This window comes from Aspergillus vadensis (genome assembly GCF_003184925.1).
Source record: "Aspergillus vadensis CBS 113365 unplaced genomic scaffold BO88scaffold_3, whole genome shotgun sequence".
Lineage (NCBI taxonomy): Eukaryota > Fungi > Ascomycota > Eurotiomycetes > Eurotiales > Aspergillaceae > Aspergillus > Aspergillus vadensis.
Genome location: NW_020292041.1, coordinates 1012891 through 1028403, shown reverse-complemented (window position 1 = coordinate 1028403; position 15513 = coordinate 1012891). Strand labels below are relative to the sequence as shown.

Sequence of the window (15513 nt, the reverse complement as noted above, 5' to 3'; positions counted from 1 at the left end):
AGATCACGCTCACCCCGTCGCGACACGTCCACCTGCAGACAAAGGCGGAAATTTGGATGGGTGTAGAGTCCCAATCCAGGGCTATTTGAGGCTTGTGTCGACCTTCAGAGCATGATGAAGGAGGGTAGTAGATCAATTGATTTATTGCATTAGTATATTACAGATCAGATTCATGGGTCCACATTCCATTTAATATCCTCCCGGCCCAACATGTCGACGCGTCAGCTTACTCGGAAGTACCGGACTCGACCTTGCCATTCTTCTACCACAGGGTTAGAGTTTTTAATAGATAAGAGGCAAGGGGAGTGGAGTGTCTTACTAGGGTACGGCTGTACTTCACACCGACATTGTTTCCGCTGCGAGAGTCGTAGGGGAAAGGGGTAGTGTAGTTGAAGGTAGCAGTCAAACCCTCATAGGTCTTCTTGACTGTAGAAAGAATTCCGTTGCCAGCAGAGCAGCTGGCATCAGTTGTGGGAACAGGCCAGCCAGCGTAGTACTCGCTGTAGTCATCATCGGACAGAGGACCCCAGTGAGTCTCGTTCATATACAGGTTGCTCGTGTCAACCTCGTAGTTAACATAGCCAGTCTTCTTGGCCAGCCAGCTGAACAGGTTCGCACCACAGTCCCAGCGACCCAGGGAGGGGAGGCCCCAGTTAGCAGACAGGGAAGCAATGACGGAATAGTGGGTGTAGAAGGTGTCATCCTTGGTACCCAGAAGATCATCCGGGACGGCACCGCCGAGAAGGAAGGTGTAGATGTTGTTCCCGATTTCATAAGTGCCGGTCTCATCGAAGGTGAGCATAATAAGGGTGTCCTTGGTGAAGTAATCGTTCTCCAGAAGCTCAGATAGGAAGCTCCAGGTCCAGGCACCGGAAAAGGTGATGTTGGTGTCGTGGCCGTCGTTAGTCATGTTCGGAGTGATGAACATGTACTGCGGAAGACGGTGGTTCTCCAGATCATCGTAGAAGCTACTGAAGTTCTTGATCTGGCGCAGACGGAGAGCATCTTCGGTGACCGAGTCAAACAGGATCAGAGGGTTGTGCTTGCGAACATAGTCGTTGGCACCGCTCTCGGGGTAGCGGTAGCCCTGGTACCCTGGGTAAGGGAGACCTTCCTGGTATTCACCCCAGGCGATGTTCTTGGTATCAAACAAATCGGCAATGGTAGAAACGTTGGAAGGAATCTGATGGAAGTCATCATTGTCCATGCCGAAAGTGTCACCAGCGGCAGATGCGCAGTAGTTCGGCTCCGAGGGGTGAGTGACAGCCCAGAAGTTGTTCAAAAGGAGACCCTTCTTGGCCAGCACTGGCAGATGCTCGGTGGCAGCAGCAGCATCAAAATCCTATAAATGGCATATCAGCTGTAGCTCAATCACTGCATATACCAGATGTAACAGCTGAGGACATACGGTGTTCTCCAACCAGATGTTCACAAAGCGGTTGAACGCCAGTCCCTTGACATTCGAAACGGGAGAGTAAGGCTGCACAGTAGCTTGTGCGGCACGAATCTCAGCCAAGGAGGGGTATTCCTCCGTGGTGGTCTGGGCCATAGCCAGAGAAAGACCTCCGAGGAGGGTCACGAGGGACTGCTTGGTGAACATGATGCCCTAGATATCAGCAGACGAACGCTGAAAGTATACTAAGAGAGGGATCCGGCGTAATATCCACAGAGAAGCACACCAGACAAAAAGAAAATCAGAATCATATTGGGCTGCTGAGGACATCTTTATATCTTTCTTCACGGCTGCTGTGAACTCTATACCGGTCCATCGCGCACATGGTTATTCGTGCCGCAACTATTCTAGCCCGAAGCAATTTAATCAATGAACTGCAATTGGACAGGCCTGTCTAACCGACGAAGCCAGTGTGCCAGATCCCCACAGCATCTGCGTCGGCATTGTGGAACGTTGTCGGCTGCTGTTGTGCATGGCAGGATTGCAGCTGATGCCATCTGGTGAGATGTTCTGCACGTTGCAAGTCAAATGTCGCTGACTGGCCGACAGGGAAATGCCCGCTAATGCCCAGTTTGGAAAGGCGGATAACCTAGATAGCGGAGTGTGACATTCTATTGGACAATTGCTCGACCACTCAGCCAGTGGGGAGCACGGGACTCCCCGTCCCTGGCACGTGCCCGCAATACCTTCTGCCAGCGGATGGTTTGGCATATACTAGTCTTTCAGACTGAAAGCTCGCTTCCGATGGGCTGCAGTAGTCCAACTCCTGTGGAGACTCCGGTCACAAAGAATTCGCAGTGCGTGGCTATATTGCGCGAGTAGCGGGTACGCTAGGAACATCCCGGACTACTGTAGACTACGGAAAGTAGAATAGGATTTTGGAATAACTGGTTGAACTCCATAAGGTCGTTGCTCTCATTATTTTGTAGTCAACTCTATCGATCTATATACCTTGTTGACCAGTCCGGTCACACCTGCGTAGCATGTAAACCCATCGACACCATACATCCTATACTCCAGTTCGCTTAAGCAAAGAACTTGGCCTCGCCCTCCTTCAGCTTGCCAGCACCAACCAGGCGCTTGACCTCCTCGGCGTACACGTTCTTGACGGCAGCAGCGTCCTTGCCAGCAGCGGAAAGGCGTCCAGCCAGGCCAGCAAGCTCCTCAGCGTCGATCTTGCTGATGACGAGGTCAACGTCGCCGAGAACGGAGTCAACCTGAGCAGCGGACGGCTCACCACCCTCGCCGAAGTAGTTGACATCCTTGATGGAGCCCTTGAGAACACGCTTGTTCTTCTTAGCGGCGTTCTTAGCGGCCTCCTTGGCCTTCTTGTTCTGCTCACGCTCGGCCTTAGCAGCCTCCTCGGCGTCCTTCTTGCGCTGCTCCTCCTCCAGGCGAGCCTTCTCCTTCTCCTCGGCCAGACGCTTGATCTCAGCCTCCTTCTCGAGACGCTTGCGGTCCTTGTCGGCACGAGCAGCCTTGCGGAACTTCTTGATACGCTCGTCACCAGCGGCGCATTCGTCCACAAGGTGGCGGAGACGGGTAGTGTCCTCGGTCTTGCGCTTGCGGCGGGCGTTGGCGTTCTTCTTCTCCATGTGACGCTTCTGGTCACGGTTCTCGTTGTCATCCGGCACATCCTCGTCCAGGTACTCGAAGGTACGCCAGCTGTCGAAGTCGTACCAGAAGTTGTAGAAGGTCTCGACCTCCTCCTGGGTGCTGTTCTCGTCACCGAGCTGGGGCACGGGCTGCTTCTTGGAGAAACGGCCCTCGGACTCGAAGACAGGGCGCCAAAGCTTGAAGAAGTTGCCCTTGGCAGCCTCCTTCTTGGTGGGGGGCTCGACATCAGCGGCCTCGTCTACGGAGTCGAACTGACGACGCTTAGTGGGGTCCAGGAGAACCTCAGTAGCCTTCTGGATGCACTTGAAGAAGCTGTCGTTCTCGTCGCGGTCACCCATGGCGGCCTTCTTGTCGGGGTGGTGGCGGAGGACCTTCTTGCGGTGGGCGCGCTTGATCTGCTCGGGGGTGGCACGCCAGCGGTACTTGGACAGGCCGAGAACTTGGTAGTGATCTTGGCTCTGTAGTGTGTAAGAATCATACTTATATCGACGATTTTGGTAATGCATACCTTCCAGTCCTTGGCATCTCTGGAGAGCATCATAGGGTCCTCGTCCTCGGAGATGTCATCATCCTCCTCGTCCTCGGTGCTCTTCACGTTCTGCTGGGCCTGGATACGCTCATCCTCGGAGAAGGTGCGGTGGTGGCGCTTCTGGAGGGTTGTTAGCAGTGAGCCATTATCGCACTGGATCGGTTGCTAGATACGTACTCTGCGGGCGTGGGCCAGGAAGTGAGGGCCAACAGGCTCGAGGTTCCTCTGGGTGGCAGCGGAGACAGTGCCAACGGCCTTGAAGTCCTTATCGGCACTCCAGCCAGAAGGCAGAGAAGGGAGAGTAACGTTGATGGTCTGAACGGTAGCCATGGTCAAGAACAGAGCCACGCGGGGTGATTTAAGGGGAGAATGGGAAAGAGTGAGAAGCGCCCAACGGACTGTTTGAGCAAAAAGACAAAGTGCTTTTCCATTTTTTTCTGCCCCGACTTGCCGCCACCCAGTGGGCCAATCAAACCTTGGCTGTTTCGGAGGTCATCGAAAGTCATGGACTGCCGCAGGGAACGACGGTTAGAATTCAAGCTTTTCGCATGTTGATTAGATCTTCTTCTTATATATTTTGTTGTTTTTGACTGTAGTTTCTATATCAAGGATTCTTTATTTACAGAGCGACGAGCTGCATTCGCCTGACGACAGTTTTTCTTTATCATCAGATCACCCGCTACTATCGCAGTACGCCACCCCAAAAGACTCAATTCACAAGGAGACAACTAACAAAAGGTTAACAGATTCAATTCTTCGATAAATCCCAATAATCAACTTCATAATGTCCTCCCAAACCGCCTTGTCCGCACGCAGTGCTTACCGCCAACTCCTCCGCGCTACCCGCATTGCCTTCCGGGGTCAGTCGCCGCCTCAACAGCCATAAGTCCATTCAACGCTAACCATATTCAACATGCAGATGATGTCCGTGTCATGATTGCTGCCCGTCAAGAGGCTCGCCGGAATTTCGACAGCCACCGCCGCGAAGGCATTGATACTCCGATGCAGATCAACCATGCGCTCGAAGTGGCGAACATTCTCAGACACAACATTGTCCAGGGTGTACGGGAACAAGATGATGAGAATGCCAAGTGGGGTGAGTAGCTAGCAGAAGAATCATGCTATGGCTGAGTATATGTCGCTGACTCAAGATTCCTACTAGAACTCCGCATTCATGATGACATCGAGCGCGGCGATAACGACACCATTAGAGTTAAGGGAAAGACTGTCAAGGTGGATAAGGCATGCTCGTCATAGAGGGAGGGTCTCCCGTGTGGAATCTGACTGTCTGGAAGCCTATGCGTGGGTGAAAGGATGACTGCAGACTATGGCATTTGCAGACTGTATTATAGTATACCCAAACTTTTCTCTCTCCTTCCGGCGTCTTTGGGGGTATTTTATGGTTTAATCAGAATGTAGAAAATATACACAACGCCCGCTCGCGAACATACATAAGACCTCCTTGTTCCCGGACCCTGTAGAAAACAAGCCAAAATGCGAGTTGAAATGCAGATTAATCACCAGACAGACTGGAGTACTGGACCTCTCCAGCACCCGGGGGTGGGGCGACAGCATAACTCCGTTGTTTTTGCTCTTTGCCAATCTCTTCGCCGGCAGCTGTGATGGCTCTCTTTCCAGAATCGGCTGCCCTCGGGCCAGCCGCCTGCCGACCTTCCCGGGCATTCTTCAAGCGCTCCTCCCGATCCATGTTATCCAACGGCTTGGGCTTACCCCATCGAACACGCAGAGGGCAGCCTTGGATGACAGCCCGACCCTGGCACTGCTTGGCAGCTGCCTCAGCACCCTCCCGAGTTGCGAAGTTAACGAACGCAGAGTGAGCACGGTGGGAGCAAATGAGCGACCGCAGCTGTCCAAATTGTGTGAAGAAAGTCCGCAGCGTATGTTCCGGGAGATCATCCTCCACGCCAGTAACAAAGAGTGATGTGATGTTTGGATCCGCAGGCGGTAGGATATCTTCAGCCGATGGAGGCACCTGAGCGGCGCTGGGGAATGGGCGGCCACCACGGCCACCACGCATACCTCCTCGTCCTCTACCCGGAAGTGGCGTTCCCCTCCTGCTTTCGCTTGTGCGAATGGGTCCCGGGCCATTTCCGTAGCGGCTGTGTACCACCGGTGCGTCGCTGGGTCCTGCACTCGCGCCCTCCTCGTCTTGGGGTGCGGCCTCTATCTGGCGAGGCTTCCTGTAGTAGGGTTCACTGTTGGCGAGTCTTCGAAGCAGCTCACGGGCTTTCTCGTCCGTCTTCTCGTATTCCTCCACCGCGCCACGCCCCTCTTCGATCTCCTTCTCGTGACCTTGTGCGTAGTATTCGCGGTTGATGGTGCTTTCGGGGCCTGGGGCGACCATCTTCAAAGCAGCATCACGAACGACGATCGGCAGCCCGAAGGACAGATCCAGCATGCAGCATTGGCAGCAGTTCTTCAACCGTGCGCAAGTCAAGCAGATGGCAGTACGCTTCTGGCGCGCGGTGCGGTCAGCTTTCCAGCGGAAGATGGTGAAAGGACGCGTGCACTGGGAATCTGTTAGTACGGTCTGGTTGTCCGAAAGTGGAAAGGTCTGCCTACAATCTTGCATTCTGCGCCATGGTCTTCCTTGAGCATCTGAACGTAAGGATTGTCGGGCAGGCAGTTCTCGCACACGGAGGGGAAGTCGGTGGTCTCCCATCCGGACCGGTTCAGGTCCTGCTTAATCTGTGGAGGGGGCATGTTGTCGTGGTATCAATCAGCTGCGCTTCCACACAGAAACGTGAAGCCCTGCGGAGATGGTGCGGCGAAGTTGAGCGTTGTCGGTAGCAAAGAACTGGATTATCGATAGTCGTAGTGGCGCATTCTGTGGCTAAGTGTGGCTGTAGTGATATAAGCAACATTTGAGTCACGTGACTTGGCTGCAAGTTCCTGCATCACATGCATGGAAAAGAATCAACCCGAGTGGTCGTTGAGGCATCTGCGTAAGGAGGATAGTTATCTCATTAGAAAGTGCGCGATGCTTAAGCATACAGGGTCCGAAACGATACCTTGCAGTCCAGGCCTTGATCCTGCGGCAATCAACACGATAGCATAGCCTCTTCTGTGCGATCAGCGGATCAGTGATGCCTGGCGAAATACGCACCGGATACGCGATACGCGATACGCAGCTCCTCGATATGACCAGGAACGCCCTGGTCAACTGCCTAGTACGGCTTAGCGCTGTTCCACCGTCTCTTTCGGATACAACTTTTTCCTGGCCAGAACCCCAGGATGCCTGTTTGGGCCTAGCCCCCCGCCATCTGGTTGGCTGGCCAGTGGCACAGCGGTGATTGGCTGGGGAAATGTCAAAGTCAGTCGTAATTCCGCCTCCCCTTTCTTTCGGGCGATCGCATTAACTGCTGCGTTGGCCTCGCTTGCTTCTTCGTATTCTTTCGTTTTCCTCTTCCTTCACTTCTGTCTGCCTGTTTGGCCTTTCTTCTTTTCTCAGGATCGTGTTTGTGGTTATAAAACTGCCTCAATTACCTCCTCAAGTCCCTGTATCCGAACCACTTGCTCCGGACACCTGTGCTTCTTGACCGATCCACCCCTTTTTATCCCACTTTAATTTCCAATTGCTGTCAACAATGGCTCCCGCAGCTCTCGAACAGGAGAACCATGCGCGTGACGCGGAGTTCAACCGCGTTCTCCATGGAAAGTCCGCTGAAGCTCAGGGTGGTTTCGCTGCCATGCGCAACAAGGACGCCGCCGCTCAGAAGGCTGCTGTCGACGAGTACTTCAAGCACTGGGACAACAAGAGCGCTGAGGAAGAGACTGAAGAGATCCGTGCGGTATGTTTGCGACTTACTCCTTTCCGATATTAATGCTAAGCCTTGTACTAATATTTTGATGTTCTAGGCCCGTCGTGCCGAGTATGCGACCTTGACCAGACAGTATGTAGCGCCATTAAGACCCAGAAACATGACTTCGATTCTCAGTGCTGACTCGAATTCGCTATAGCTACTACAACCTTGCGACGGACTTCTACGAGTACGGATGGGGTACCTCTTTCCACTTCTGCCGTTTCTCCCCTGGCGAGGGCTTCCACCAGGCCATCGCTCGCCACGAACACTACCTCGCCCATCAGATCGGCATCAAGTCTGGAATGAAGGTTCTCGACGTTGGCTGCGGTGTCGGAGGCCCTGCCCGTGAGATCGTCAAGTTCACCGACGCCAACGTGGTCGGCCTGAACAACAACGACTACCAGATCCAGCGTGCTACGCGCTACGCTGAGCGTGAGGGTTTGGCCCACAAGCTGACCTTCGAGAAGGGTGACTTCATGCAGATGAAGTTCGAGGACAACACCTTCGACGCTGTCTACGCCATTGAGGCTACCTGCCACGCTCCCGAACTCGAGGGTGTCTACAAGGAAATCTTCCGTGTCCTGAAGCCCGGTGGTGTTTTCGGTGTCTACGAATGGTTGATGACCGAGGAGTACGACAACAGCAACGCCGAGCACCGCAAGATCCGTCTCGGTATCGAGCAGGGTGACGGTATCTCCAACATGGTCAAGGTCTCCGAGGGTCTTGACGCCATGAAGGGAGCCGGTTTCGAGCTCCTCCACAACGAGGATTTGGCCGACCGCCCCGACACCATCCCCTGGTACTACCCCTTGGCCGGTTCCTTCAAGCACTTGACCTCTCCCTGGGACTTCTTCACGATCGCTCGTATGACCTGGTGGGGCCGTGGCATTGCCCACCGTTTCGTCGGTGCCATGGAGAAGGTCGGTCTCTTCCCCAAGGGCTCTCAGAAGACTGCCGACAGTCTGGCCTTGGCCGGTGACTGCCTTGTTGCCGGTGGTGAGAAGAAGCTGTTCACTCCCATGTACCTCATGGTTGGCCGCAAGCCCGAGTAAACGGTTTCAGCAAAATACTTGCATTATGCGATAACGCCTGTACAAATCTTTCTGGGACAGCATCCTATTGCATAGACAGCACGGCGGTCTATGTTCTTTAATATCCGGGTTTCTTCTTTTTCCCTTTATATTTCCCTATGTTTCATTTCCTTTCTTGTGTGTCATTATATTGCATACCGCCGCGGGATGCTTTGTTTTCGTTAGTGCATTGTTTTTCCCATCTCATGTCCTGCCCATACGGGAATGGGCAGGCGTACGAAATCACTGCTGAGTATTATGTGCCGATGGTGATGATTCCTTTCTGTTGCTTGTCATTTGTTGTTAAGAATAGATTTAATAGCGACTACCAGGAATAACGAGTCTCAAAATTACTATTTCACTTTCCTTCCATACCAACAACTTAAATCTTAACCAGTCCCGTAACCTTCTCAAGCACCTCATCCAATAAACTACTCAATATATCCTACTACCGAGCCACCTCAATCTCCTTCGCCTCGGCCCTCTCCTTCTCCTTCTCATCCAAAAACTCCTCCGCCACCGGATTAGCATGGCTAACCACTGCGTCCTTCCCATCGAACAGCAGCGCGATCTGCTCCAGACTCGGTCCTTTGGTCTGAAAATATACCATGGTATTAGCCACCCTCGCCATGGTGTCGAACAAGAGCACGTGCATATATATATAGAGCGACGTGAAAGGGACAGAATGAACACCAACCTCAATAAAGAAGAAATACACCACCACAAACTCAACGATAATCCACCCCACATAGAAGAAATAATACTTCCATGCGAAGGCATCGATTCCCAGCGGGTTTACGTATGTGTTGAATGCTCCTGTGGCACCGGTGACAAGCCAGAAAAGAGCGATGCCTTTGGCGCGGATGGAGTAGGGCAGGATTTCGACGACTGCGTTTGTCAGTTAGCTATTGCATTGACCATTTATGTTTTGTCTTAAGTGAGATTCTGTGGCTTGGGATAGATACTAACCGTAGAGCATCATCGCACCCGTCCAACCTAGGTTATGCACTCCGTTGTAGATATAGATGAAAGCGACAGTGGCGTACGATGCAGACTGACTACCTGTTTCGACGAACACACCCGTGCAAATCGTGATGAGCGCAAAGACGAGCCAGATGAGTCCCATGGACCACAGCAGGAGAGGTCTTCGTCCGACTCGGCCGGGAAGGAAGGCAAAGGCTAGTGCACAGGCGAAACTGAACATTTGGCTTGTTGCGGTGATCAGGGTCGTGTCGACTTCGGCGGTTATCCCGGCGGATTTGAGCATGCTACTGAGGTAGTAGCTTATCAGGCCGTTGCCGGACCATTGTTTGCAGATTCCTGGTTGTCTCGCGCATTAGGTGGCGGTGTTGGTGGTGGTGGGTTTGGGATAGAGGGACTCACCACACCATATGAGGATAAACGAACGCCATCTGTTTCCGCGGGTGTTGATGAGTTCTTTCCAGGAGGTCTTCTTAGCCGCGATCTCGAGTTCGATGGTCTCTTTCATTTCTTGGTATTCCTGTTGCACTACGATGTCCTGGGCATCGCCGTTGCCGTGGTATTTGGCTAGGATGGCGAGGGCGGCTTGTTCGCGGCCACGGCTGATGAGCCAGCGGGGGGATCTATGGTTGTTAGGAATGGCTTTGGAATGAGGCATCCTTTTGGCCTACTCTGGAAGAATAAATGCTCCAATCACCTGGATTATTGACGGAAGGGCTTGGAAGACGGTGGGAATGCGCCATGCCCTATCTTTAATGAGGATGAGGAAATATGATCTCAGGCAGGTGGGCATACCATGCACTTGCAAGTCGGAATGATCCAAATGTGATCCATGCCGCGATGATAGATCCAGCGCTGTAAGTAGTGTTGGACATCGAAGTTGCTGTCGCTCGATGGTCTGGGTAGGCTAGTTCACCCATCCATACTGGCCCGATCGCAGCAACTACTACACCCCCCATGCCTAGAAGCAAGCGAGCTGCGATAAAGAGACCGGCACTGGAGGCACCAGTAGCCATGCCGGTGCCAGCAAGGCATAGGATGGCGCCGAAAAACAGGCAGTATCTGCGGCCGAGCCTGTCGGATATGAAGGAGATAAAGACAACACCGACGATATTTCCTGAACTTGTAGTTAGACCAAGGTCGAGATCGTCGAGATTAGTGTACTGTATCACCTATCCAGTACATAGCGCTCATGGCTCCCAGAAGGCTACCATGAGGGTGATTAAAATCTGCACTGCATGGTCAGTCAACGGACTAGCGCAAATACAATACTCGACATACCCTCCTGCCAAACACTCAGCTCTTGCACATTATTGATCAAGGAAGCATCGTAGCCTTGAGTAAACTCGCTAAACATGAGAAAGAACAGCATCAAGTTCAGCTTTCGTAAACCGGTATCCTTCCACCATGGCCCTTGCTTGTTGCTCACCACCGTGGTGTCCTCTAGCGCTCTGCGATCGATGGGCTTCCGCGCACTTACTGCCATGACGAAGTCGGGTTGGTTAACGATATCCCCTAACACTGCCACCAACTCCCATCCAGAAAATATATACGGAGTTTGTAGCAGATCCTATTGAATGCGATGTCTAATCAAGACAAGCTTGCCCAGGCTATTATCCGGGGCCAAAACCTGGGGGAACTGCGGGGCTGATCTTGCAGATCCCTCCTCCAGGTTGCATGAGAGGTTCGGCCTAAAGCAATCCGAGACGGCTGGAAGAGACCATGCGAGCAGCTCAGACAGCTGGTGGCGATCTCCTGATTCTCCTGTTGGTGGAAAATGTATTCCTAGTGCGAGTGACTGCGTCGCCACGAGCAAGGGCTGACATGAAATTGACTTTCGGGTTGAAAAACTTCCACTAGGATTGCTGCTACTAATTACTGCTTCTCTTGCTTTTCGACACTTATCACATGCTCCTCATTGTGCCAGGTTATTGACGTCGAATTGTAGCACGGCCACCTTTCTGTTACCTTCCTCATTGTCTCTCAATATGAGAATCGACAGAAGCCCAAATTTTGTAAAGGCTTCTTCGTCGATCAGTGGCTCTCCACTGTATCCATATTCTCTCCATACTACACTCATTTCTCCATGTATATCAGTCATACTCCTCCGCACAATCAACAGTTCACTCTCCGTATTTGACGGAAGAATGAAGAACACAGCATTGAGCTTCTCGCTATGGACGAGTTTTCCCCGAGGTCCGGTAGGCGTAGGGTATATGTCAGGTAATGCGAAGAAACTCCACTGATTGTCCGATGGGGAGCGGTAATAGTGCATCCATGTTTCCTCTCCGGTGGTGTTCTCTCGGTTCAATACATGCACTCCTCCCTCGGAGTCAACGTACTGTGCCTCCTGATTCATAATACCGCTGTTTCGAGGGATATACCTGACGAGTAGCCGGCTATCTTGGGACTCGAGTCCGGTCCCTGGACGTGCTGATAGGTTAGCCACTGGCTTTTGGCTTGACCCGCTCCATGTAGTGCCATTATCCCGACTGTATGCATAATATAGCCCTTCGTTATTCTCTGGGCCATTAGGTCCAGCTTGCGCTTTGTGGGCTATAGAAGCGCAGTCGTTCGCTCCTTCATACTCGACAAAGTGTCGGTTAGTCCAAGTGACGTGAAGACTATCCGTTGGTAGATGATAAGATATCCCATTTGGATACGGGTTACACTGTCTTCCAACTAGATAGGTTCCCAGTTGGACGAACTGCGCGGTGTCAGAACTGTAGCGGTATAGGACATCAGAGCCGGCACCTGCTCTACGGGCTGGTCGTCAGATTCTGCTTCTCCGAGGTTTTGCGCGTTACATACTTTCCAATGCGACACTCGAAATACATGTCTCTTTTAGCAGGTATGAATCGTGGATATGTAACGTCCAACAAACCGTCGCAGCCGGGTAAATGATCTAGAATCGGGCTGAAGTTGCTTGCCGTCCAACTCGACTCGCTTGGGTCGGCAGCCAGACCTGGTCGCGAGATGCGATATTTCAGCGCATCGCAGTGGTGATCGAACGACACATGAATCGTTCCATCACCAGGACAGATCCCGATAGATATGGTATTATGTCCGTCATCGGTCATCTGGTTGTAATCTTCGAAAGTCAAATATTGCCAGTCGGACGAAGGGTCCCTAACATCATGGCGTGCAATAGTAACTCTTCTAGAGTCCGATCCTTCCCACGAGGTATAAAAAGCCACATACTGGATGCTGCCCGAAGTTGTGATTGCTGACTGCTGATAGGCACAGGCGTTTAGGCGGTGCGTGGTATTGGGGTCGTCCCCAAGAGCAGTAAAAGACGGAATAGTCATATTTTATTCAGTAGCAGCAGACACGTCCTGAGTACATTGTCTCGGGTGATATGTGGACTCTCGATGGGTGGTAGACTCTCAGGTAGAGAACTATGCAATTTCTCGAGACACGTGAACTGGCCTGATCGGGATCGAGAGAAGACTGCGGCTGAGCATTTTCCCTCCCAACATCTCTTCACCTTCTCAAATCGCTCTTGCACTACACAATTTAAGAGCATGTCTATTAGCTGGTTGCCAGTCCAGCTGATGTTTGGTGGAAGAACTACTAATCCATTCGTCACTGCCCCGCCCCCGCAATGACAGCGATCTCCGCCGGTGTCCATCGATGGCCAGCCATTCACCGATCGTCTTCAATAAACTCTGGCGATGTTTGATCGCCCCCTCACCTCAATTTATCCGAGCTGGCTCCATAATAACCGATGGCACCTCCGGTGGATGTATGGATTCGAGGAATCGAGTCGGTTGACTGCGGCAATTGAAAATCGGAGTTTCTAGAGACCATTGAGCAAGTACTCTTTTGCTAAAAGTATAGATAAGATCGCGTTAGGTACAGTTAGTTCAATTGGGATCCCAGTCATGTTTGGCATCCGAATGAATGCTCTTATTGCTCCAGCTCTTCTGCTGGTTGCTGGAAGCGGAGTCAATGGCCTCAGTTTTGAAATCCCTTCGTCAGCTCCAGCAAACTCCAGTGGTCAGCTAGACGCTGCTCCCGTGGGCGTTTCGTACGTCAACCTGTCTTACAGCAAGAGTTCTGATTTCTGACTATAATAAGATTCGAGTTTTTTGCCTTTCCAGAGTACTTCCAGCAACTACCCTTGACAAATTCTTGTTTGGGACAACTGCACGATGCATCGGGATCTTACTCGCCCATTCGAATTGGAGGCACAACGCAGTGAGATAACCGCGACGTCTTCGTACTGCAATTTATCGTACTAAGCCTTCTACAAGGGATCGCGCGACCTACAATGCCTCTTTATCGTCAGCAGTCTCATACAGCGTTGACTCGCCGGATGATGCACCAGAGACACTCACATTTGGTAACTCATTCATGGAAATAGCTGGTTCTTATGAAGGATCGGTGACCATTGGTATGCCATTGATAGCGAATATTATTGATTCGCGAGTGCCCTTACTGGGCTCCTAACCACAATGCTGAGATACGCTCAGGACTCAATAGACGGCTAGACAATATCGACAATACAATCGCCGCAGCAAAGGTCTCCAAATCAGACATTGTTACTCTTTATGCTATTGAGCTTGGAAACGAACCGAACTGTACGTTCACAGTATATACTCACATTCGGAACAGGCGCGCTAACTCTTGTCAGTCTTCACTTCAAGTGATCCAATCGCGGATGGCCAGTCATGGACGGCTGCAGCTGATGCAGCTTCGCAGGTCTCGTGGCAAGCATCTGTAGGCAGTGCTTTGGACGAAACATCATTCGCCCAAGCTGGTGTCTTCTTCGGCGTGGGCACTTTCAATGTGAGCAATTTAGCCCAGAAAGAGGAAGAAGCCGATACCACCCAATACGTGCGCTCTTTCTGCCACCATTACTATCCGCAATCAGCGTCTACCGCGGACCTAGATGAACTGATGAGCCATACGGAGATAGTGGAGGGAGTGTCGGAGTTTCAGAGCCAAATAGTAGCTGCACAGGAGCTCAACAAAGATTTTGTCATGGGAGAAACCAATTCGGGTATGATTCCCCCAGCACGTGCCTGACGAAATGCTAAACAGCGCCAGCGACCGGTGGAGGTGGTGGCATTAGCCCTACCTTCGGTGCCGGGCTTTGGATCCTGGACTATGTCATGCAAGCCACCATTCTAGGTGTTAAGGTAGGTGCTACCTGCCATCGACCCCGGATTTAGAACGAGCCTTTTGATCTGACTTTGACAGCAATTATTCTTCCACCAAGGAACAATTGGCAACTGTACGTATCTCATGTTGTTGCTTATGTCTGGTTGGCGCAAGTTAACCCATGGTACAAGGCCCGTATTGCTGGTGGGACGAATCAGTAAATGCGCCATTCTACGGCGCCTATACGGCCGCTCTTGCCCTCTCTGGTGCCTCCAAAATCGCCCAGCTAGACACCGGGAATAGCCGGTTCGCAGCATACGCCTTCTACGATAGCAGTAACCAGCCCATTCGTGTATTGCTGTACAACTCGGAGTATTATACCTCAGGGACACGGAGCAGCGTGAGTGTGACGCTGAGTGGCATTCCCTCGACATCCACTTCCGTATCCGCGTTGCGATTAACTGGAGACGCCGCAACAACGACCGTCGGGGAGGGGACGATCACCGTCGGAGGGCAGACTTTTGCGAACGCGACATGCGAACTACAGGGCACGAAAGATACGGAGACGACGCAGGCAACAGCAGGACGGGCGACATTCACTGTCCAGGCATCGGAGGCGTTGCTTATTTATGTGTAATCTGAAAGAAGCACAAGCAGCGTTAGGCGCGGTCATATCAGATAAGATTGGAATGCACGGGACAAACCAAGCTGGGCCCTGCTAGGGGTAATCCCGGGTCTAGCCAGTTCCCTTAAAAATATAGCCGGAATTCCGCTTGGCTCAGCTCAGCCGAGAAATGACCGGGTCTGACATTCTGGCAGTCACCTCACCGCCCACTTCAGACCACGCCGAGCCTCATCAGATCAAGCGTCCTAATTTATAAAAGTGCATGAATTAAGCATGAGAATATGCACATTTTATAAAGATAGAAGACC

General features: G+C 52.1%; 8 protein-coding genes across 8 annotated transcripts; 3 read left to right on the top strand and 5 right to left on the bottom strand.

Moving 5' to 3' along the window:
• Positions 1-151: 151 nt before the first annotated feature.
• Positions 152-1926, bottom strand: BO88DRAFT_485143 (putative acid phosphatase). The gene is made up of 3 exons (XM_025712323.1): positions 1409-1926; positions 320-1342; positions 152-262 (listed from the first exon to the last, which is right to left on the bottom strand). Exons 1-3 carry the CDS (start codon positions 1598-1600, stop codon positions 227-229), a joined length of 1251 nt encoding a protein of 416 aa, XP_025566610.1. The 5' UTR covers positions 1601-1926; the 3' UTR covers positions 152-226.
• A 494-nt stretch (positions 1927-2420) lies between these two features.
• On the bottom strand, positions 2421-3929 carry BO88DRAFT_381704 (putative ribosome associated DnaJ chaperone Zuotin; the record flags this gene model as incomplete). Its single annotated transcript, XM_025704597.1, has 3 exons — positions 2421-3528; positions 3579-3719; positions 3777-3929. The coding sequence occupies 3 exons, from the start codon at positions 3927-3929 to the stop codon at positions 2479-2481; spliced, it is 1344 nt and encodes a 447-aa protein (XP_025566609.1). The 3' UTR covers positions 2421-2478.
• A 454-nt stretch (positions 3930-4383) lies between these two features.
• BO88DRAFT_432627 (LYR motif-containing protein) lies at positions 4384-5055 on the top strand (the record flags this gene model as incomplete). The annotated part of the gene is made up of 3 exons (XM_025709370.1): positions 4384-4459; positions 4519-4695; positions 4762-5055. The coding sequence occupies 3 exons, from the start codon at positions 4384-4386 to the stop codon at positions 4854-4856; spliced, it is 348 nt and encodes a 115-aa protein (XP_025566608.1). The 3' UTR covers positions 4857-5055.
• A 50-nt stretch (positions 5056-5105) lies between these two features.
• slt11 (Pre-mRNA-splicing factor ECM2) lies at positions 5106-6706 on the bottom strand. The gene is made up of 2 exons (XM_025704596.1): positions 6183-6706; positions 5106-6129 (listed from the first exon to the last, which is right to left on the bottom strand). The coding sequence occupies exons 1-2, from the start codon at positions 6321-6323 to the stop codon at positions 5113-5115; spliced, it is 1158 nt and encodes a 385-aa protein (XP_025566607.1). The 5' UTR covers positions 6324-6706; the 3' UTR covers positions 5106-5112.
• Positions 6707-7333: 627 nt separating this feature from the next.
• Positions 7334-8740, top strand: erg6 (sterol 24-C-methyltransferase). The gene has a single exon (XM_025705956.1). The coding sequence runs from the start codon at positions 7726-7728 to the stop codon at positions 8473-8475; it is 750 nt and encodes a 249-aa protein (XP_025566606.1). The 5' UTR covers positions 7334-7725; the 3' UTR covers positions 8476-8740.
• Positions 8741-8868: 128 nt separating this feature from the next.
• Positions 8869-11138, bottom strand: BO88DRAFT_485138 (sugar transporter). The gene is made up of 8 exons (XM_025712322.1): positions 10756-11138; positions 10647-10703; positions 10270-10591; positions 10146-10220; positions 9877-10097; positions 9463-9813; positions 9191-9381; positions 8869-9088 (listed from the first exon to the last, which is right to left on the bottom strand). Exons 1-8 carry the CDS (start codon positions 10958-10960, stop codon positions 8942-8944), a joined length of 1569 nt encoding a protein of 522 aa, XP_025566605.1. The 5' UTR covers positions 10961-11138; the 3' UTR covers positions 8869-8941.
• Positions 11139-11389: 251 nt separating this feature from the next.
• Positions 11390-12864, bottom strand: BO88DRAFT_381692 (BNR repeat-containing protein; the record flags this gene model as incomplete). The annotated part of the gene is made up of 2 exons (XM_025704595.1): positions 12286-12864; positions 11390-12233 (listed from the first exon to the last, which is right to left on the bottom strand). Exons 1-2 carry the CDS (start codon positions 12780-12782, stop codon positions 11390-11392), a joined length of 1341 nt encoding a protein of 446 aa, XP_025566604.1. The 5' UTR covers positions 12783-12864.
• A 120-nt stretch (positions 12865-12984) lies between these two features.
• BO88DRAFT_432622 (glycosyl hydrolase family 79 C-terminal domain-containing protein) lies at positions 12985-15492 on the top strand. Its single transcript, XM_025709369.1, has 8 exons — positions 12985-13504; positions 13555-13674; positions 13731-13870; positions 13950-14057; positions 14111-14479; positions 14527-14618; positions 14680-14713; positions 14772-15492. Exons 1-8 carry the CDS (start codon positions 13359-13361, stop codon positions 15215-15217), a joined length of 1455 nt encoding a protein of 484 aa, XP_025566603.1. The 5' UTR covers positions 12985-13358; the 3' UTR covers positions 15218-15492.
• Positions 15493-15513: the final 21 nt, after the last annotated feature.